The 23928-nt window shown below is 46.9% G+C and overlaps 1 protein-coding gene across 1 annotated transcript in view; it reads right to left on the reverse strand.

The window, feature by feature from the left end:
• LOC141157214 (cytochrome P450 2D15-like) overlaps positions 1 to 23571 on the reverse strand; it is a 262879-nt gene extending 239308 nt beyond the window's left edge. Inside the window, exon 1 of the mRNA XM_073644207.1 lies at positions 23176 to 23571. Coding sequence (XP_073500308.1) covers positions 23176 to 23370 — 195 coding nt within the window. The 5' untranslated portion in view covers positions 23371 to 23571. The remainder of the gene's footprint in view (positions 1 to 23175) is intronic.
• Between the last annotated feature and the right edge of the window lie 357 nt (positions 23572 to 23928).

Raw genomic sequence — 23928 nt, forward strand, 5'->3', positions numbered from 1 at the left:
GATGGCCTAATAGAATTAGTACCACACACTGCTACTATGCCCAAAATTATTTTCCAGGCAAGATGCAGCTAAAAATTATTAGTAATTTGAAAGCTGGTGGAGCTTAGTATAGATGGCCTAATAGAATGAGTACCACACACTGCTACAGGTCCAAAATTATTTTCCGGCAAGATGCAGCTAAAAATTATCATTAATTTGAAAGTTGGTGGAGCTTAGTATAGATGGCCTACTAGAATGAGTACCACACACTGCTGTTATGCCCAAAATTATTTTCCAGGCAAGATGCAGCTAAAAATTATTAGTAATTTTAAAGCTGGTGGAGCTTAGTATAGATGGCCTAATAGAATGAGTACCACACACTGCTAATATGCCCAAAAGGTTTTACTTGGCTAGGTGCATTAAAAAATTTGTATTACATACACAGGTAGTGTAGCTTGCAACACAGATAGGCTACTCCACTGACTAACACACACTGCTAATATGCCCAAAAGGTTTTACTTGGCTAGGTGCAGTAAAAAAAATTGTTTTACATACACAGGTGGTGTAGCTTGCAACACAGATAGGCTACTCCACTGACTAACACACATTGCAAGAGGCCCAAAAGGATTTGCTTAGCTAGATTTAGCCAAATGCTGTGAAAAACACTTGGACAGCACTGGCACAGACCTGCCTGGCACAAAGTGCTAGGAACTGTTGTAACCAAGCCCTCAAAAGGGCTGCAACTACAACTAGTCACTACTCCAAACCTATCTGTCTATTTAAGAGCACAGACCTGCCTGCTAAAAGTCGTAGGAAATGCTGTAACCTAGCCCTCAAAAGGGTTGCAATTAGAACTAGTCCCTACTCCCAAGCTATCTGTCTATTTCAGATAAAATTCGCTTGCAATTCACACCGTTATACCGTATAGCGCGCACACAGCAGCAGCGGTGCCGTCTAACACTCAGCTGCAGCAGTGAGAAAATGGTGGCGATGGGGAAAATGGCTGGGTCTTATAGGGCAAGGACATGTGACATACACAGCCAATGACACATGCCCTTGCTTGTGTGAAAAAAAGCACTTCGCTCCGTGTATGCGCTGCTGATAGGCTGACAGACTGCAACTCACCACTGTAAATGCGGGAAAGAGAAAAAAAAATGGAGATCTTTATTATTTCTGCAGAGATCCATCCCCTACCCCTTCCCCCGCCCCGCTGTACACTCAAACTGCGTATTTACATTAATTTTCAGCATTACTGAGAAAAAAATCCAGTTATGATTTTGGTGCACGAACAGTTATCGAACATAACCTCGAACAGCCGAATTTTTTTCAAATCATTCGGGTTCGCCGAACGGCTCGAACACTGCCCAAAACTGCTCGAATTTGAGATTGGCGAACAGTTCGATTCGAACACCGCTCATCTCTAACTGTTATGTCACACAGACAATCCTAATTGGCAGGGGAGGAGGGGAGGAAATATAATATTACTGAAGGTATGATGAGGAAAAAAACAATGCACTAAGCTTATCCCCAATAGATTAAACCAGGAAAAAGGGGATAGCTAGGGGACAATTGGCATGGGGAAGGGGGGAAACAGTTACAACAGGACCTAATAGTCCTAATATGCCCCTGAAAAAGTCTGTCCCTTACCTTACCTGTTAGCAGAGGATTAATCCGCATGACATCCAGAGTTTAGAACACAGAATGTAGGTTTATTCATATCCAGCATAGGCACAGCATGGAGTCTGGTGTTACTGCAGCATGAGGAAATCAAATACATATATAACAACAACACAGGAAGAGAAGGAGGGGGCATCCTGTCTGTGGGAGTTTTTTTTTTTTTTAACTAAACTTTGTTAACAACCTCACAATATGCACAACATATGAAACAGCACAGTAGTTGTTGCAATACACATACAGATTAATATGTATTATTCCAACACCCCCACTCAACAACTACTTATCCTCTTAGTCCCATTGTGGTTCTCAATTCTTGGAACCTAGCTCGTGGCAATGGCTTTGTCATAATGTCAGCTACCATCTTATCAGTTTCACAATAGACAAACTGAATTATCCCACGATCTATCAAATCACGTAGATGATGATGTCTGACATCAATGTGCTTGGTTCTAGCACTGATCTTTTCACTGCATGCAAGTTTAATGCATCCTTGGTTGTCCTCATAAATCACCGTCGGCTGAGTTGTCGGTTTGCCAAGATCGTCCATCAATTGTCTTAGCCAAACAACCTCCTGGCTTGCATAGGCTGCGGACACATACTCCGCTTCTGTAGATGACAAGGCAACAGACATTTGTTTCCTACTAGACCAGGAGATTGAACTTTCTCCAACTTTAAACAAGTATCTACTTGTGGATTTACGATCACGCGAATCACCAGCCCAATCCGCATCTACATAGCCGGTAAGTTCTAGATCTCCTGCTGCAGATAGTTTTAAATTTACATCTTGCGTTTCTTTCAAATATCGGAGAAGTCTCTTAACAGCATTCCAGTCTCTTTGGCGCGGTTTTTCCACATATCTGCAAAGGATTCCAACTGTTGTTGTGATATCCGGTCGAGTCATAGTTGATATGTATAGAAGTGCCCCCACTGCCTGACGATATTTCTCATAGTTAGGCAACAGGTCATCTTCTTCTTCCAGCTTCAGGTAGGATGGTTCCATTGGGGTTGATATACCTTTGGCCTCTGACATTTTAAACTGATTCAGAATCAAATTAATTTTTGCATTTTGGTTTAGAAGAAAACTTCCATCTTCCTCTTTCTGGATTTGGATTCCTAGATAATATGTCACACTTCCAAGGTCTTTTGTTTCAAAGTGCTGATTCAGAATTTCAGTCATTTTTCCAATTTCTGCGTCGTCTTGATGAACAACAATCACGTCGTCCACATATAAGAGAATATACATCCACTTTCCATCTGTATATTTTGTGTATAAGCATGGATCTGCTTGACCTCTTTTAAATCCTTCTTCCAACAAAACTTTATTCATCTTGGTGTTCCATGCTCTTGCTGATTGCTTAAGACCATAGAGAGATTTTTGTAGTTTGCAAACAAGATTCTCTTCACCTCTTTTTACATAACCTTCAGGTTGAGTCATGTATAAGTCCTTCTCAATGTCACCATTTAAAAAGGCAGTTTTTATATCCAAATGTCTGACATACATCTTTTGTACAGCAGCTACAGCTAACAAAGCTCTGAACGTGGTTTGTTTAGCGACTGGAGCAAATGTAGCATCGTAATCTTCGCCATACTTTTGAGAATATCCTTTTGCGACCAACCTTGCTTTGAATCTGTGGACTTTACCTTCAGAGTCATATTTGGTTTTGAAGACCCACTTGCACTTGATTGCCTTTTTGCCCTGAGGTAGCTTGGTGAGTTTCCAAGTTTGGAGTTGATGAAGCGATTTGATTTCCTCATTAGCGGCATCGATCCACTTTGTTCTTTCATGGACAGGTAGTGCTTGCATTTCATCCCATGACTGCGGCTCTGACTCAGGTAGTGTCTTGACAATGTAGGATAGACGTTTAGCTGGTATACCTTTATTTGATCTTGATGATCGTCTGATTTCAGATTCACCTGATTTTTCTGTTGTTCCTTCATTAGTTGAAGAATCCAGCCAGACCTCTACATCCTCCTTGTTGCTGTCTTGTAATTGTGACTTCAGCTGGACTACTGGCGTGATGTCACAAAACTTGGGTGATACAAAGTTCTCATCAATCACTACATCTCTACTTATTGTGATCTTGTTTGTTTCTGGGTGTAGAATCCTATAACCTTTCTGGGTTTCGCTGTAGCCTACCAGGATACCTTCTTTAGCGTGAGATTCTCACTTAGTTCGCTTTTCCTTGGGAACATGTACAAATGCTTTACTTCCGAATATTCTTATGTGATGTAGTTTTGGCTTTCTGCTATTCCATTGCTCAAATGGAGTTTTCGCTGTAGCTTTACCTGGTAGTCTGTTCTGAAGATAGCAAGCTGTCATGATTGCTTCACCCCAATATGCTGTGGGCAGATTTGCATCAAATAACATGCTTCTTCCACTTTCACATAGTGTTCGGTTCCTTCTTTCCGCGACACCATTTTGCTCTGGGTTGTACGGTACAGTGGCCTGAAATAGGATTCTATTTTTCTTTAAAATGCTCTGTGTCTCATTACTTGTATATTCAGTCCCATTATCTGCACGTAGAATCTTTGGCATTCTTCCAAATGTATTATATACTTCAGCTAGGTATATTTCAAGTTTCTCTGGAACTTCCTTCTTGCTGTGAAGCAGGTGGACAACTGTATATCTTGAATGATCATCAATAAATGTGAGAAAATATCTCTTCTTCCCTTGAGTCAGAGTGCTCATTGGACCACAGACATCTGTGTGTATTAAATCTAGTGGCTGTGCTGTTGTTGTACTAATTCTCTTAGGAAAAGCTTTCCTAGACATTTTCCCTTTGATGCAGCTAGTACACTTCATTGTCTGGTTACATAGATCAATTGTAATATCCTCAGATAGTTGCTTTTGGACTAACTTTCTTATTGCTTCTGGGTCTCTGTGTGCCAGACGCCTATGCCACACATTAATACAGTTTTTATGCTCTTCTTGTTGCGCTGTATACACACACTCTTTGCATTTCAGCTGATTCATTCTAGCTTTCCAGACTCTGCAGTCAGCTTTCAAATGTCCTGATTTCTTGCAAACAAAACATTCACGTGTTTCTTTTATGTGCTCCCTGTTATCAGTTAGGTTTTGTGTCTGTAAAGCAGATTCTGTGTTGCATGTCCTACTGTTTACACCTTCTGCCTTTCGCTTATATTCATCTATAAGCTTCCCCCTGACATACTCCAGTGTAAGCTCATCATCGGGACGCGCATCTAGTGTGGTTACAAGCGTATCATAGCTCTCTGGAAGGCCACTAAGCAGTAATGCGGCCACATGAAAGTCCTTTAGATCTTCCCCAATGCCTCTCAGGCGTTCTACAATTTCCAGAACACTTCTTATGTAATCCTGCATATCCTGGCCTTTCTGTAGCTTAGACTGGTACAGCTTTCTCATGAGATAGAGCTTATTGCTTAAATTTATCCTCTCATGTACCTTTTGCAACTGCTCCCACATTTCCTTTGCAGTATTACATTTACACACATGCACAATCTGGTCATCATCTATACTGAGTGATATGGTACTTTGTGCTTTCTGATCCATCTCTGTCCACTCCTGTCGCACTGGGTCAGGTTTAGGCTCCTGTGTGTATTTCCACATACCTTCTCTTATCAGCAGCATTTTCACTTTGAATTTCCAGGATTGATAATTCTGGTTAGTGAGACTTGGCACTGTAAATTTCATGGAGCTGCAGCTGGTGGCCATCTTTGCTTCTTCTCAGTTTGCTGTCTTTCTTTCTTTTCTTTCCTCTGTGTTCTGGGGATCTGTGACTCTGGGACTCAGGTACATCTGGGCCCATAACCTGTTAGCAGAGGATTAATCCGCGTGACATCCAGAGTTTAGAACACAGAATGTAGGTTTATTCATATCCAGCATAGGCACAGCATGGAGTCTGGTGTTACTGCAACATGAGGAAATCAAATACATATATAACAACAACACAGGAAGAGAAGGAGGGGGCATCCTGTCTGTGGGAGTTTTTTTTTTTTTTTAACTAAACTTTGTTAACAACCTCACAATATGCACAACATATGAAACAGCACAGTAGTTGTTGCAATACACATACAGATTAATATGTATTATTCCAACATTACCACAGATGTTGGTACCCCCACTCAATGGTGGCTGTCCCTAGAAGTATCCCTAGGTTAATCCTATAATCAAATATAGTTAGCAATACACATAAGTAAAGATGGTACTCATCTTGTGCTTCAGAACAATCCCCTTGTGCTATTGGAAACTGATATCCCCAACACTACAGCCTCAGGCAATCCATCACAGAGGTCTCAGTCTCGTATCCGACGTGTTTTCCCCTATGGTTATTTTGGTCCATCAGGAGACTTAGTTCAGGCAGTATCATCCACGGCAACAAAAAAGAGGGTGTGTAATCTTCTGGCGTCCTTAAACTCCCGCCAGGAGGGTTATATGCTCGTAGGGGAAACACATTTCCAGTTTCCCATTTCCGGTTTATGCGTCGCTGGAACGCATCATATGTTCCCGACGGTGCATGTCTAATAAAACAATTTACTCTGTTTGGGGATAAGCTTAGTGCATCGCTTTTTTTTCCTCACCTTTATTAATATTATATTTCCTCTCCGCTCCCCTTCACCCACCAATTAGGTTTATCTGTATCACATAGCAATTTTGTATATATATCAGTTTTTTTATACATATTTTAATGGATTAATAAATAAAGATTTATCGTTTAGATACCAGTATATGATTTTTTTCTGTTAGGAATTTGTTTTTATTTGTTGTAATTGAAAGAGTTATCCAGAACTATTTAAATGTGTTTATCATGGGGCTAAGAACAGACAGGCATGTAGTTGCCAACTATCTACCTGCTCTGCCCTGCATCAGCTCAGAGCAATCACAGACGGCTCCTGCCGGTGATTCTTGAAGTTATTCAGCAGGGAGACAGCTGTCAATCAGCATCACACCGGCAGTCATGCCCCATCAACACAGCAGAGCAGAAGAGAAGCCGCTGCCCTGTCTACGTGATGTCACCGGAAGCTATCCCATAAGAAAAAAATTAAATAGTCATGAATAACCCCTTTAAAATTTTAGAAATAAGTATATAATAAAGACCAGATACTATAACAATGCACCAGATTTCTCAACCAGCAAAAAATCTGATAAATTTGGTGAATTTTAGGACTTTCCAGTTTAAGTATTTAACTATTAGGACAGCGTCACACCAGCACAAGGCATCCAACGTGAGAGTATCGGATGCGATATGTTAATGACCCTCGGTTCCGGCTCTGCTGCCAGCGGGAGCAGAGTGTCATGCTACTGTGCTCTGATTCTCTCGCATGAGAGGATCACAGCACAGCTGCGGAGGAGACGGAGAAAGTGATTTCTCCATCTTCTCCATGACCTGACTCGCCGTATATCGGACTGCACTGAGCTGACATGCGAGTGCAGTCCAATGTTTCACACACACCCATAGACTTGTATGGGTGCAAGTGATTCGAGTCTCGCTGCAAATCATAGCATACTGCCATTGTTCTCTCATGCCGAATCAGCATGAGAAAATAATCGCAGATCTGCACTGCCCCACAGTATAACACTGGGCCGGGTGCTATGCAGTGTTTTATCACATAGAACTCGGCCGTGTTATATGGTAGCGTGACACCGCCCTAAGGCTACGTTCCCATAATGAGCTTTTGGTGCATTTTTGATGTTGTAGAATTTCTGCACCTGTTATTTTAATTAGATTACTTGCGTGTTTTTATTGCATTTTTATGTAGGTTTTTTTTAACCTTCCTTTATTAATATTTTGACCCTACAGTTTTTGTCCCTTGTTTCTATAACATGCTTTAAATAAAGCTCCTTTGTTTTTGATACTTCCTGGCATTTGGCTTTGACAAAACTTTATTGACATACTTAGTTGTGGATTGCATGCAGTTCTGATGCGTTTTCATTGCAGAAACGCACTTTAAACAGATATGGGTTTTTTACATGCAGAATTTCTGCACCTAATGCAAATCTTTGGGGAAATTATGCACATAAAACTCAGCGGACCCACAAGAGAGTTTGACATGCTGCTGATCTGAGACTCGCACCACTGGTCAGTTTACGCTGCATTAAAAAGAAGCACAGAGGGCATCTTTAAATCCTATTTGCTTTGTTGGGACTGTAAAACGCTGCGTTATAGTAGGAACGTAGCCTTGGGCAGGATTAGTAAATATGCCCCAAATGTTTTGCTGTCAGCATATGCATGAATGTTTCTTGATGTTTTGACCTCACTTGCCAAATCATGCACTGTTTTTTGTCTGTGTGGGGTAAAGGACAATGACCTTCCAGTTGTGTAAGGTTTTATTAACCATTTTCTGCCACTGATGAAATAAACAGCTGAAACCTGGCACCGCTCAAGAGTGTTGACTGGTGTTATCAGAAATTCCATGCCTTTTATTTAACAGCAAGATCTGTGACAAGGGCACACCCTCTCCCCTTGCATGTACAAAAAATCAGTTCAAAACAACATTAATCTCTTGGAGTAGAGCCCGCTTCACATTCAGCAGATGCCAACTGCGTTATACAATGGGCATGTGCCTGTAACAGCAGTGAACAGAAATAGTGATGATAACTCACAATTAGTGATGAGCGAGCATACTCGCAAGTACTCGGTACTCGCCCGAGCATCTTAGTACTCGAGATGCTCGGAGCTCACCAAGTACTTGCGAGATGCTCGGGTCCCCTCCCTGCATGTTTGGCGCTCTTTAGAGCACCAATCAACATGCAGGGATTGCCTGCCACTCATTGTAATGCCGTAGCCATGTTGGGTGTTGCATTACAGTGATTGGCTGGCCGCACAGAGTCATCACGTCTATATCAGACAAGGCGCCGCCATGCTCGTCACAGTCACTCCGGAATCAGGCAGTGTAGGGAGAGCTGCTGCTGAGCTAGGGAGAGATTTGCTTGTTTCTAGTTAGTGTAGGTGCACCAAACTATATTAGAGACACATATCCAACTCAACAAACAGTCCTTCTGAGGACTAATCCATCTGCAGAGATATCAGGCAGGCAGTGTATATAGGCAGGCAGGCAGTGTATATAGCAGACTGCAGTGCATATAGCACAAGAGGCTCTATTCCAGTTCTGCCTTCTGCTGCTGTTAGATATTTCTACACAAAGGCCCAGGTCTCAGGGGCCAGGAATAATTATTTTGGGATCTTAATCCTCATTATTTGCTTTAAAAGCAATACAGAGAACACAGTTTTTCTGCGCCATTTGCTTGTTGGCACTGCAGAATACAGCCAGGTCCTTTCCATATTTCAGCACTAAAAATCCAGCTATTTAAAACTGTGGTTTGTCCATCACATGGATCACATATAATTGCACTGAAAATACTGCCATTTTTGGCCTCCATTCATATTTTTTTTTAGTGTGTCAGCAAAGTTTTTCACACTGGTTTGCTGTTCAAAATACACTGTGTTCCAAATTATTATGCAAATAATATTTTCTCAGATTTTCCCAAATTACCTATATGAATTGCAGTCATTGTAATTTTCCAGTCAAATAACTATTTGAGTACAATTGAAAGGTTTTTGTACAAACTGCCTATGATAACAGTATATTTAAAAAAAAATAAAAAACTCAAACTGCACTCAAAATGAATGTTCCAAATTATTATGCACAGCAGAGTTTTCAACCTTTTCATTTTAATAAAGAACAAAAAAATGTTCATTTTTTAAATTATAAGCATTATCAGGTTATTACAAACTGAAATCAAACAGTTTTCAACTCAAAACTTTATTCTAGGTGATGTTACATTTGCACATAGGACCGCTTGTTCGAAAGGAGCTTCTGAACTCTCTCGTCCATTGAATTTGTCAGGTTTTGGATGGTTTCTGCTTCAATTGTTTTGCATGAGGACAGAATACCCTCCCAGAGCTGTTGCTTAGATGTGAACTGCCTCCCGCCATCATAGACACTCCTTTTGATGATGCTCCAGAGGTTCTTAATGGGGTTGAGGTCAGGGGAGCACTGGTGCCACACCATAAGTTTGTCCCTTTTTATGCCCATAGCAGCCAGAGATGCAGATGTGTTATGTGCAGCATGAGACGGGGCAACAAACACCCACATCTTCTTGCCCAACCTTCCTGTCCCAATTCCTAGGGGACCGCAGCACACCACTATTGAACCCAGAGCAGTGTCAAAAGGTTGTTGGTTGGATAGCGGATAATGCTTCCAGTCACTTAGCCACCACCACCACCACCCTGTCTTACACATGGTCAAGCCTCAGTAGCCGTGAGTCTGGACCGCATATTCCTCACCCTGATCCTCCTTCCTTCCACCATGCCGAGTGCCCGGTGACAACTGATCCCACACTTGGACACTCTGAAGAGCCGTTCACTTTTCCATTAATAGATTCGGGCCTCTCGCCCAGTCCACTTGAAGCGGGGCAAGAAAAGATCGCATGTAGTGATGCCCAAATATTTGAGCAGCCACGGTAAACACGAAGGCGAGGGTGGGAAACTGTCACAAGAGGTGGACGATGATGAGACACAATTGCCAGAAAGTCAGGAGGAGGACCAGGGTGCGGAAGCGGAAGACGAGGTGGTCGATGATATAGTAACTGACCCAACCTGGCAGGAGGACATGCAGAGAGAGGATAGCAACACACAGGGGGAGGAAGGCAGAGCACCCCAACAGGCAGGAAGAAGCAGTGTGGTGGCCACAGACAGAAGGCAGGCAGCCGTTCCCCGTAACTCAAACACAAAGGAAGTTGCCAGAACAAATGTTAGGTCTTCCCGAATCTGGTTGTTTTTTAAAGACTCTGCCGATAACCCTAAAAAGGCCATTTGCACCACCTGCCAGGCCAGCATCAGTAGGGGTGGCAAAACTAGCAGCGTGACCACCACCAGCATGATCAGGCACATGGTAGCAAAGCACCCGACTTTGTGGGCTGAACCCCAGGGTCCAGAAACAGTGTCTGCGGGTGGCACTATTGCTTCTTCCGTTATTGTGCATGCAAGCCAATCCCCTGTCCATGGTGCATGCGAAGATGCCTCCTACCCTGCACCTGTCTTTTCACACTCTCAAGTAGCAGCATCAAGAAGCACATTCACGTCCTTGTCCCAGCGCAGCGTTCAGTTGTCCATATCCCAGTCCTTTGAATGCAAGTGCAAATACGCAGCCAATGCCCCACAGGCCACACTACTAAATTCCCATATTTCACGACTGCTTGCCCTCGAATTGTTGCCTTTTAGGCTCATGGAGACGGAAGCATTCTGCAACCTGATGGCGGCGGCCGTCCCTCGGTACTTGGTCCCCAACCGCCACTATTTCTCCCGGTGTGCCGTCCCTGCATTACACAAGCACGTGTCCCAAAACATTAGCCGTGCCCTCAACAATGCAGTTACCGGGAAAGTCCACCTAGCCACGGACACGTGGACAAGTGCTTGTGGGCAGGGACGGTACATCTCGCTGATGGCTCACTGGGTTAACATAGTGGGAGCCGGGACCCAGTCGGAACTTGGGATGGAACACGTCCTCCCGACGCCAAGGATTGTGAGCCCTAGGTTAATCAGGGTTGCTCGCACAGTCTACAGCTCCTGCACCTCATCCTCTTCAGCCTCCTGCTCCTCTTCAGCCTCCGAAAATGACCACATCAATCACAAGTTGGAAGCACTGCAGCACTGCCTCGGCCAAGCAGCAACAGACTGTGCTGAAACTAAAATGCTTAGGTGACAAACCGCACAATGCTTAAGAGTTGTGGACAGCTCTGAAAGAGCAGGCAGATCTGTGACTCACACCGCTGAACCTACAGCCAGGCATGGTCGTGTGTGACAATGGCCAGAACCTGGTGGCGTCTCTGAGGTGAGGCGAGCTCACACACGTACCATGCCTGGCCCATGTGCTTAACCTTGTGGTTCAGCGGTTTCTCAAATCCTACTCAGAGCTGCCAGATTTGCTTGTTAAAGTACGCTACCTGTGTGCCCATTTTAGAAAGTCACCTACAGCTTTCGCTGCGCTTGCCGTGTTTCAGCAGCGTTTGCAGCTTCCAGCTCACAGACTGGTGTGTGATGTCCCCACGCGTTGGAACTCTACACTGTAGATGTTGGGAAGGATTTGTGAGCAGAAGAGGGCAGTTGTTGAGTACCAGCATCAACAAGGCCGTTGGTATTCAGTTCAGACTCCACACATAAGACCTCAGGAGTGGACATGGATGTCAGACAAATGTACCATCCTCCAAAACTTTGAGGACTCCACCAAGATGGTGAGCGGCGATAACACCATAATTAGCGTCACCATCCCACTTCTCTGTCTTCTGAAATGCTCTCTGCTCACAATCAAAGAGGATGCATTGCAGGCAGAGCATGATGAGATGGAGCAAGGAACCATACAGGGTGATTAGACACAGCCCAGCCTCATCTCATCCCAACGTGGATTGGGTGACAATGAGGAAGAGGAGGAGGAGGGAGAACAAGAGCTAGTTTCATGAGCTATAGACGGTACTACCTGCACAGCTGTCATACCGTCTGTTCAGTGTGAATGGCCGGAGGACAGAGAAAAGGAGGAGAACATGGTCTGTCATCCTCTTGGTGAGGACACGGAAGTCTTGCCTGTTAGCAGTCTGGCACGCATGGCTGAGTTTATGTTACGCTGCCTTTCCCATGACCCTCGCGTTCTCAAAATTTTGGGTGACAGTCATTACTGGTTGGTGACACTTCTAGACCCGCGCTACAAGGAGAACTTTATATCTCTTATTCCTGAGGCGGACAGGTCTACAAAAATGGGGCTGTACCAGAAGACCCTTGTTGCGGAACTATTAAAAAAATTCCAATCTGAAAACGCTGGCGGCAGAGGTCAACGTTCGTTGGACAAACAAGGAGTACAGGTGAGAGAGACACAACTTCAATCCAGCAGAGGCAGGGGAACACTGCCAAAGTTCTGGGAGAATTTTCTCAGTTCCTCCCAGCTCACAAGCTCTGAGGTGCGGGGTACTCTCACAAGGAGTGCAAAGTTTGGGAAGATGCTGAGGGAGTACCTTTCAGACCGTACCAACGTCCTCCATGATTCCCCTGTGCCTTATAATTATTGGGTATCCAAGCTGAATACGTGGAATGAACTGGCTCTCTATGCCTTGGAGGTCCTGGCCTGCCCTGCCGCCAGCGTTTTATCAGAGCGGGTTTTTAGTGCCGCTGGTGGAATTATAACTGATAAGCGCATCCGCCTGTCAACTGAAAATGCTGACAGGCTGACTCTTAAAAAAATGAACAAGGACTGGATTCGGCCAGACTTCTCAAAACGACCGAATGATAGCAGCGTAACATAAACTCAAATCCAGTGTCTTTTTTTGGGAGGTGTATTCCCATGCACCTCATCATACCCACACATGGGTATACGCTTCCTGATTTTGGCTATTTGCTCTTGTCCTCCTCCTTCTCCTCATCCTCCACCACCATATTGTAATGCACACGCCCGGGCTAAGCGGCGTGTGCGTGTGATTCCACTGGACCGTGCCGGAGAGTGAATGCCTGGAGGGGCGTAACTAGGTATTCACCCGATCCGACCAGGGTCGCACGACGGCATACGACGCCAGTGCACCAAGGAGGAACCGAGCAGAGGGACCAGGTGCTACTCCAGGACAGACCCCGGACACGGCTGTTGACCCACACAGGGGAATACAGGAACAGACTGGTTAGGCTGGCACACAGATTGGTGGGAATAGGCAGGCACGACTGGTATGCAGGCAGGTGGGTATGCAGGCAGGGGGGTACAGGCAAGCATGGCTAGAGTGCAGACAGGAAGGCACTAGCAGGTAGGAACACAGGCGGGATAGGACCCAGTACACACTGGGACTCAGGAACAGAACCACAGATGTGGCGGACAAACACAGCAGAGTGAGGCCGCCCAGAGAGGTGAACAAGAGCAGAGCAGGACGAGGCTGCCTGGAGCGGTGAGCAAGAGCAGAGCAGGACGAGACCGCCTGGAGCGGTGAGCAAGAGCAGAGCAGGACGAGACCGCCTGGAGCGGTGAGCAGGAGCAGAGCAGGACGAGACCGCCTGGAGCGGTGAGCAAGTGCAGAGCAGGACGAGACCGCCTGGAGCGGTGAGCAAGAGCAGAGCAGGACGAGACCGCCTGGAGTGGTGAGCAAGAGCAGAGCAGGACGAGACCGCCTGGAGAGGTGAGCAAGAGCAGAGCAGGATGAGACCGCCTGGAGCGGTGAGCAAGAGCAGAGCAGGACGAGACCGCCTGGAGCGGTGAGCAAGAGCAGAGCAGGACGAGACCGCCTGGAGTGGTGAGCAAGAGCAGAGCAGGACGAGACCGCCTGGAGCGGTGAGCAAGAGCAGAGCAGGACGAGACCGCCTGGAGCGGTGAGCAAGAGCAGAGCAGGACGAGACCGCCTGGAGCGGTGAGCAAGAGCAGAGCAGGACGAGACAGGGCTCTGTTCACACGGAACAGACAGGAAGGGAAAGGCAGAGCCAGATACCCACAGGGTACTTGCAGTGAAGTGGCGAGTGGACCACAAACTCACAAACGGGAGTACAGAGACAACAAGCAGGAGTTAGGTACGAGTTCAGACTCTGCAGAAAAAGGAAAGGAACGGACATAGAGGCAAAACAGGTAAAGGATAGGAGAGAGTTCAGACTGGAACTGAGTGTACGGAAGAGACCGACACTGCAGCGGGATACAGGAGCGGGTCTGGGAATACGGCCCCCAGAGAGGCGGGACGAACAGGCAAGGAGCGTGTTCAGACAGGACAGACAAGATACAGGAGCGGGTCTAGGTAATCGGCCCCTAGAAGGCGGGAGGAACAGGCTAGGAGCGTGTTCAGACAGGACAGACAAGATACAGGAGCGGGTCTAGGTAATCGGCCCCTAGAAGGCGGGAGGAACAGGCTAGGAGCGTGTTCAGACAGGCCTGGAAATACAGCCTCCAGGATAGGCAGACAAGAGAAACACAGAATGGGACCTGGCACCTTCAGAGTGCAAGCACACACTGAATGAAACACAATGCTCAGACAGGGATTGATTGGAGCAGCTGGGTTATATACCAGGTGACAGACAGCAATAGGCTGAGGACGCACAAGGGGTGTGACCCACAGCAGGTACAAAAAGCAGGAAGTGATCGGGCGCCGCCCTTAAGCAGCAGAAACAGACACAAACAGACAGCATGGAGGGAAGCCAGAGAGACATTCTGGACTGGAGATCAAGTGCGCGCTCTTGCACAGTGGGAGATGGACCACCATGCAAGGGCGCCACCAGGTATGTTACAGTACCCCCCCCTTACGCCCCCTCTTCTTCAGGCCTGCCAGAATCTTCCGCAGGGAATTCGAGGGCCAATCCTTCACTTTAAGGAGATCACTCCCACTGTCCGCAGGAAAAACTGGTCTCATCTGGTTAGCTAGGATGCTACCTCCTATCCAGCCATGCTCAGCAACAGACGAAACGGGTGGAGTACCAGGAACAGCACACAAGGAAGTCTCTCTCCACATATTTTCAGGTGGCACCCCAGAGGGTACAGGAGAGAACTGGAAGTCCTCCACCGGGTTGGAGGGGAGCAGAGACTTGGGGGTAAACTCTGCTTCAAGGTACATCTTGTCAAGCTCACAGGAAGAAATAGACGGGTTATCAGGTACAGGATGAGGAAAAATCACTGTCTCTTTGTTATCTGGTGGTACCCCGGAGGATTCAGGAAACAACTGGAGGTCCTCCGCTGGGTCAGAAGAGTGCAGAGGCTCGGAGAAAACATCTGCTTCAGAGAATACTAGGTCGGACTCACTGGACGAAGCAGGCGAGGTATCGGGTACCGAGTATAGGAAAGTCTCTGTCCATTCACTACCAGGTGGCACCCCGAAGGGTTCTGGAGAAAACTGGAGGTCCTCCGCCCGGTCGGAGGGGTGTAGAGACTCGGGAGTAACCTCTGCTTCGGAGTACACTAGGTTGGACTTACTGGACGAAGCGAGCGAGGTATCAGGTGCAGAGTATAGGAGAGTCTCTGTCCTTTCGCTACCAGGTAGCACCCCGAAGGGTTCTGGAGACAACTGGAGGTCCTCCGCCTGGTCAGAGGGGTGTAGAGACTCATGGGTAACCTCTGCTTCAGAGTACACTAGGTTGGACTCACTGGAGGAAGCGAGCGAGGTATCAGGTACAGAGTATAGGAGAGTCTCTGTCCTTTCGCTACCAGGTAGCACCCCGAAGGGTTCTGGTGACAACTGGAGGTCCTCCACCTGGTCGGAGGGGTGTAGAGACTCATGGGTAACCTCTGCTTCAGAGTACACTAGGTTGGACTCACTGGACGAAGCGAGCGAGGTATCAGGTACAGAGTATAGGAGAGTCTCTGTCCTTTCGCTACCAAGTAAGACACCCCGAAGGGTTCTGGAGACAACTGGAGGTCCTCCGCCTGGTCGGAGGGGTATAGAGACTCGGGGGTATCTACCACTTTGGGGTACCCATTGTCAGTCTCACAGGACGGAGCGGACAAAGTATCGAGTACCAGGAGTAGAGAAGTCTCTCTCCATTTGTCATCGAGTGGTATCCCGGAGGATTCAGGAGGCAACTGGGGGTCCTCCGCCAGGTAGTAGAGGTGCACAGACTCTGAGGTAATCACAGCTTCGGAGCATCCTTGGACATGCACACCGGTTAAAGTGGGTGAAGCATCTGATGCCGGGTGCAGGAAGTTCTCCTGTGTGGAGTCTGGATGGGCAGCAGTCTCTTCGGGCAGGAGAACTGGTGCACTACCCACGCACATTACCCATTGGGGCTTCTCCGGGATACAGGGAGATGACGCTTCAGTAGGGACTTCAAGGTTGGGGTCAGGAGGTCTCAGGGAGGACAGACCCTGGCGTGACGGCTTGCCTCTATGTCTAGCACATCTGGACTGCCTCTTGAGGTTGGGAGAAGTATTCCGAGAGCGTAGTCACCCTGTGAGGATTCTGGGTGGGCAGTAGTCTCATTGGGCTGGAGGACTATTGTGCTACCCACACACATTACCCATCGGGGCTGCTCCGGGATATTGGGAAGTGAAGCTTCAGCAGGAGCCTCCGGGTTAGGATCATCGAAGACCATTAGAAAGGCTACCAGGAAGGCCATTATGTCCAGGACGATAGGATCCTGTGTTTCCCATAGGGGGTTGATCCATTCCAAGGCATCACCCGCTAGGTTAGACATAATGAATGCCACCTTAACCCGATCGGTGGGAAAACATAGAGGGTAGAACTTGAAGTATAGCATGCATTGCTCCACAAATGCACGACTTTGTCTTGGATCCCCATAGTAACGTGGCGGATCCGCAGGAACGAGAGCAGATAGATCCATCTGGACCGGTGCGTAATTAGCCAGGAACTCAGCTAAAGAAAAAAAAATTGTATTTATTTATTTTTAATGCATGTATTCGCTGGAAAACGTCTCAGAGAGCGAAGGCCGTGGGGCTCAACGGGAACCATGGCCTGAGCATGCTGTAATGCACACGCCCGGGCTAAGCGGCGTGTGCGTGTGATTCCACTGGACCGTGCCGGAGAGTGAATGCCTGGAGGGGCGTAACTAGGTATTCACCCAATCCGACCAGGGTCGCACGACGGCATACGACGCCAGTGCACCAAGGAGGAACCGAGCAGAGGGACCAGGTGCTACTCCAGGACAGACCCCGGACACGGCTGTTGACCCACACAGGGGAATACAGGAACAGACTGGTTAGGCTGGCACACAGACTGGTGGGAATAGGCAGGCACGACTGGTATGCAGGCAGGTGGGTATGCAGGCAGGGGGGTACAGGCAAGCACGGCTAGAGTGCAGACAGGAAGGCACTAGCAGGTAGGAACACAGGCGGGATAGGACCCAGTACACACTGGGACTCAAGAACAGAACCACAGATGTGGCGGACAAAACAGCAGAGTGAGGCCGCCCAGAGAGGTGAGCAAGAGCAGAGCAGGACGAGGCCGTCTGGAGCGGTGAGCAAGAGCAGAGCAGGACGAGACCGCCTGGAGCGGTGAGCAATAGCAGAGCAGGACGAGACCGCCTGGAGCAGTGAGCAAGAGCAGAGCAGGACGAGATCGCCTCTAGCGGTGAGCAAGTGCAGAGCAGGACGAGACCGCCTGGAGCGGTGAGCAAGAGCAGAGCAGGACGAGATCGCCTGGAGCGGTGAGCAAGTGCAGAGCAGGACGAGACCGCCTGGAGCGGTGAGCAAGAGCAGAGCAGGACGAGACCGCCTGGAGCGGTGAGCAAGAGCAGAGGAGGACGAGACCGCCTGGAGCGGTGAGCAAGAGCAGGGCAGGACGAGACCGCCTGGAGCGGTGAGCAAGAGCAGAGCAGGACGAGACCGCCTGGAGCGGTGAGCAAGAGCAGAGCAGGACGAGACCGCCTGGAGCGGTGAGCAAGAGCAGAGCAGGACGAGACCGCCTGGAGCGGTGAGCAAGAGCAGAGCAGGACGAGACCGCTTGGAGCGGTGAGCAAGAGCAGAGCAGGACGAGACCGCCTGGAGCGGTGAGCAAGAGCAGAGCAGGACGAGACCACCTGGAGCGGTGAGCAAGAGCAGAGCAGGACGAGACCGCCTGGAGCGGTGAGCAAGAGCAGAGCAGGACGAGACCGCCTGGAGCGGTGAGCAAGAGCAGAGCAGGACGAGACCGCCTGGAGCGGTGAGCAAGAGCAGAGCAGGACGAGACCGCCTGGAGCGGTGAGCAAGAGCAGAGCAGGACGAGACCACCAGGAGTGGTGAGCAAGAGCAGAGCAGGACGAGACCGCCAGGAGCGGTGAGCAAGAGCAGAGCAGGACGAGACCGCCTGGAGCGGTGAGCAAGAGCAGAGCAGGACGAGACAGGGCTCTGTTCACACGGAACAGACAGGAAGGGAAAGGCAGAGCCAGATACCCACAGGGTACTTGCAGTGAAGTAGCGAGTGGACCACAAACTCACAAACGGGAGTACAGAGACAACAAGCAGGAGTTAGGTACGAGTTCAGACTCTGCAGAAAAAGGAAAGGAACGGACATAGAGGCCAAACAGGTAAAGGATAGAAGAGAGTTCAGACTGGAACTGAGTGTACGGAAGAGACCGACACTGCAGCGGGATACAGGAGCGGGTCTGGGAATACGGCCCCCAGAGAGGCGAGACGAACAGGCAAGGAGCGTGTTCAGACAGGACAGACAAGATACAGGAGCGGGTCTAGGTAATCGGCCCCTAGAAGGCGGGAGGAACAGGCTAGGAGCGTGTTCAGACAGGACAGACAAGATACAGGAGCGGGTCTAGGTATTCGGCCCCTAGAAGGCGGGAGGAACAGGCTAGGAGCGTGTTCAGACAGGCCTGGAAATACAGCCTCCAGGATAGGCAGACAAGAGAAACACAGAACGGGACCTGGCACCTTCAGAGTGCAAGCACACACTGAATGAAACACAATGCTCAGGCAGGGATTGATTGGAGCAGCTGGGTTATATACCAGGTGACAGACAGCAATAGGCTGAGGACGCACAAGGGGTGTGACCCACAGCAGGTACAAAAAGCAGGAAGTGATCGGGCGCCGCCCTTAAGCAGCAGAAACAGACACAAACAGACAGCATGGAGGGAAGCCAGAGAGACATTCTGGACTGGAGATCAAGTGCGCGCTCTTGCACAGTGGGAGATGGACCACCATGCAAGGGCACCGCCAGGTATATTACACATATCACCAGGGTGACTGTGGACCGTGATGCAACACCCACATAATTTTTTTAAAGGGTGTTTATGATGCCCGTAAAAAAAATTTTTTATGCAGTATGTTCATGTATACCCCCCAGGGGTAAATGTTTGTCAGCCCATACACTTAGTACATGGGCATTACAAGTATAGGAGACCCACTCCTTTCTAATGGGAACATTTTTTATGAGGCCTTCCTCCACGTCTCTTCCAAGGGGCATTGGAGTGCCTCCCAATTTTTGGAAGCACTTGCAGTCACTGCATAGGCAAACACAATGGGAGACCTACTTCCTAATAATGGGAACATTGTTTTCAGGAGGCCCTCTGACCTACACGTTTCTTCCTAGGGGCATTGGAGTGCTTCCAAATTTTTGGCAACCCTTGCATTCACTGCATAGGCAAACACAATGGGAGACCCACTTCCTAATAATGGGAACATTGTTTTCAGGAGGCCCTCCTCTAAGTCTCTTCAAAGAGGTATTGGGGTGCGTCCAAATTTTGGGCAGCCCTGCCACTCACTGCATACGCAATAACAGTATAGGAGACCCACTCTTTAGTAATGGGTACAATAAAACATAGCCAGCTGATGGCTCTCTAAGAATAGTGAGGGCCGACCGCTGGCCCTTTAAGAAAAGTAAAGGTCACCTGATGGCCCTATAAAAATAGGCTTTGTGACTTTCAGAGTCCCTTCTTCATAAATGAAACATGATGTGTGTGATGATATCTCACACACCACATGGCCAGATAAGGTTGTAAAATGTTAAAATGACATTTCATGGTGTATGCATTTGTCACGGTTGAAAGCAATGCAAAAGTGAAAAACCGCATCAAAAACGCTACGTATGAACATAGCCCAAGGTGTGGAGGAGCATTTTTGTCTTTGGTTATTTATTTTGCTTTATATACAAGTCATTACCCTGGAAAGCATGTTCCTTAACATATTTCCCAGGAAAATCCATTTTGTTTTTGTTTTTGTATGTTTTATTGTGAGTCCGTAAAAGTGGCGTAATACCTCTGACAACGTTGTTGAGAGCAGTGACCTGGGAGTCAGAAATGCTTCCAAGGGTCATCCCCATGCTGTTCCCATGTCATTTGAGCACTTTTCCCATCGATTTGGGCAATTTTTAGGCCCTCTGCAGACCGCCGGGGGAGCTGTCTGAAAAATGCTCAAACTTCCCATAGAGTTACATTGGGCTTGTTGCTCGGATCGAGTACCCGAGTATTCAAATGTGCTCGACCCGAGCATTGAGCACCTGAGCATTTTAGTGCTCGCCCATCACTAATGACGATTAACCGTTTAGATGTCACTGTCAATGACTGACTGAAAGTAACATTTTAATTGCCCCAACTGCAGGATGCCAATGGGTTAATATGCATCTTGGGGCTTGGAGTCAGCCATCACTGCCATCTTGGTACGCCTGTGAAGTCCAGATCATTATTTACAATATATGCTGAAGTGCTGTGGTATTGAAGTATACAGGACAAGTGATCAAAGGATCAATGATTGAAGTCCCCTAGGAAAGCTAAAAAATTAAAGTAAGAATTAGAAAATGTAAAAAATATTTATAAAAATGTAATAGCCTACCTTCTCCACATCTATATGTACTAATGTATTCATAGAGAGGGTAGGCATGCCTCCTAACTTTCAAGGAAGAGAAAGAGGGAACAACCGTGTGTGTGTGTGGGGTGCACATTTTATCCATGACCCTAGCCACACCCACGCCACACCCATTTACCATTTATTTCTAAAAGAAAATGCAGTTTTTTTACATGTGTTTTTTTAGGTTCCACATAAAAGCCTCTAGAGAAAAAAAGCACAACACATCCACAGTTCTGCATCGTCTTTATACGCATAGTGTGCACAGTTTTCATGAAATCACATCCACTTTCCTTGTACAGTTAAACGGAGCAGAATTTCTGTGTAAAAAAATGCAGCAGAAAAAACGCAGCATTTTGGCTGCATGTGAACAAGGTCTAAATGTCCAAACAAAGTGGATGTGATTTCATGAAAACTCCTGCCCTTTTGTACTGTGCGACCTTGTTACATTCATGGCTTTACTGCCTTCCTGCAATGATAGAGGTTGTGGGTTCAATTACCAGAGAGATCAGATCACAAGAAGATGGCATTTTTGTAATTGCTTTTTATTATTTTTTTAGTAATCTAAGGGAAGAGTCAGGCGGCCATATAACTCGGATGAGGATTGTAATGCTGTCAGAGTATTACATCATGATCTTTGTCCGAATTATATGATCGTCTGACTCTTGCCTTATAGGAAGAAAAAAAAATCTTTTATTTTCCCTTTGGAATGCAGGTACATAGAAATACACTGCTATATAGAGATGTATCTCTCTGAACCAGTATAATCTGCCTGTGGGTTCAGATTCTGCAATGCGCTTTAACTATAGAAAATCCTCCCAGGAATGTCAGTGGCTGTGGCTCATTGCTTTAGCTACAGCCTTCAATGGTACACATAGTGTGATCGATTGCTGGGAGACCAGATCACAGGAAAAGAAGATAATTGTTTATTTAAATAATGTAAGTGTATGCAGAGCAGAGATCTCGGTCCCAGCCCCCGAGGAGGAGAAGCTACAGAGTGATGAAGATGTGAGAGACAACGTCGCATGGAGAGAAGAGAAATGAGTATTGGAAGTCGGGACAAATCCCTGATGTATCAAGACTGAACACTCAAATCGGGACAGTCTCGCTGAATCCTGGATGGTTGGAAGCTATGAGGGTAGGTTATAAGTGACATGAACCTTTCCCACTATTCCCTTGAACATTGACCTCACACCAGATGGCCACTGATGTCTCATCCTGAATCTAATGTTGAAGAGGGCACTGCATTCAGTGCTAGTTTTACAAAAACTGTGGCCCTGGGCAAAATTAAAAGTAGAGCCCCAAATGCTAAAGATTGCACTGTCACATAGAAACACTAATTTTGCATTTAAAGGTGATTTATGGAGATTAAATGAGCACTGATTGACTATATACAATTTGATTGTTACTCGGTTGTTCACATGGGCCAATGAACAATGAGAGGACAGAACGATCACTAATACGATCATTGTGTCCCCATATACATTATCATGTTATTATCGGTACATCACCTGTTAACACTGATTCGTTCGCCGGGCTTGTTTGGGTGCTGCTGCGCTGCTTGTGTGCTCAACATTTTAAAAAATGTGCCCCCTCCAACCCAAAGTAGAATGAGGGGAGCTTACCATCTTATAGTCCAAAGACAGAGTAAATGTAATAAAAATTCCTTAAAGAGGACTTAATATTGAGTTTATTCTTATGATTGAGAGTGAGACAGTTCTATTTAACTTTTTATGATGCAGTTTTACTACTCGGAGGTTAAATTATGAATAAATGAATGTATTGCTTAGAGGCCAAGTTCACACATCGTGGATTTCCAATGTGGATTTGCCACGGCATATCTGCAGCAATTTACCGTGTAATAAAAGTAGATGGTTTCAAAATGACAGTCACACATTGTTTAAAAAATCCCCTTGAAAATGAAAGCATGGCGCGGAACTCAAACCTGCAGCATGCTCATTATTATGCAACTTTTTTTTACACTGCGGGGACAGCCTGTAGATTGTAGACAGGATTACTTAAAAAAATTCAGTAGATTGAGAAATTGTCTACTCCCAGACTGCAATACACAACAGCACCACTGGGTGGCCACATATAGACACACAACACGCATAGTCAGAAATCATGTTATTTTTCAAAGCTGAGAGTCTCATGCTATGCTACACATTTAGGGCAATGTAACCAAGAAGAAAGGTAAGGAAGGACATACATGTATTTTAGGAAGCCTTTCTTTCCTTTTCACTATTGTGCATGCACAGAAGTCTGCAGGGTACATGTGTCTGTCCAGTAATAGCACATACAAGTACTATGCTCATATTGTACCTGATTAAATGTTACTGTAGGATTTCTGTTGTCTACTTGCAGAATGTTACCAAGAAATGGAAGACCTCTGGGACCCGGAGGAAAGTGTGATCCATTCTTCCTGCTCTTCACAAAGTCCAAGAGGAAAAGGCAAACTATGAATATAACGCCCAATAAAAATACATTGGAAAACAATAGTGAGATAAACTCCGCCATCTCCTCTCTGTGCTACGTCTACTCGATCTTACTACTAGTACTCGCTCACAGATCTTGCTGCACAAGTGTGGAAAAGAATTCTCCGTTTGGAATCGGATTAGAAGTCTATAAAAACTGTAATAAGCAGTGAACAGCTCCCCTGGATCCGCCCTTATATCATAGCTGCCAACTGTCCCAGAGTGACCAGGACTCCTGAGCCAAAACAGGTGGGATCTATACAAACCATGGCATAAAGAGGGCAATCCAGGACATGCAGGGCTGTTCTGAAATGCGTCCAGGACTCGGAGTGCTCCTAGGAAGGCCAGGGGTGGGGTTGGTAACTATTGTATTCTAAACTCCCACAGATCCACTTACAGGGGGAGAACACACAGAAAGGCTTGCTCTCTGCAGCTTCAGATATACACAATGCAAGCACTGACAAACCCCATGCATACAGGCTCAGCTGGCCTTAGGCTGAATGGTATCCTGTGTAAATTTGCCTCTTGGTACCCCCACCCCATAGTTTACTCAGCACACATGAGCGGGCGCGCTTGTACAGGTGAAAATCCAGTGCACAGT

Source organism: Phyllobates terribilis, unplaced genomic scaffold (genome assembly GCF_046119375.1).
Source record: "Phyllobates terribilis strain yellow unplaced genomic scaffold, ASM4611937v1 Scaffold_8__6_contigs__length_399053987, whole genome shotgun sequence".
In the NCBI taxonomy this organism is placed as follows: Eukaryota; Metazoa; Chordata; class Amphibia; order Anura; family Dendrobatidae; genus Phyllobates; species Phyllobates terribilis.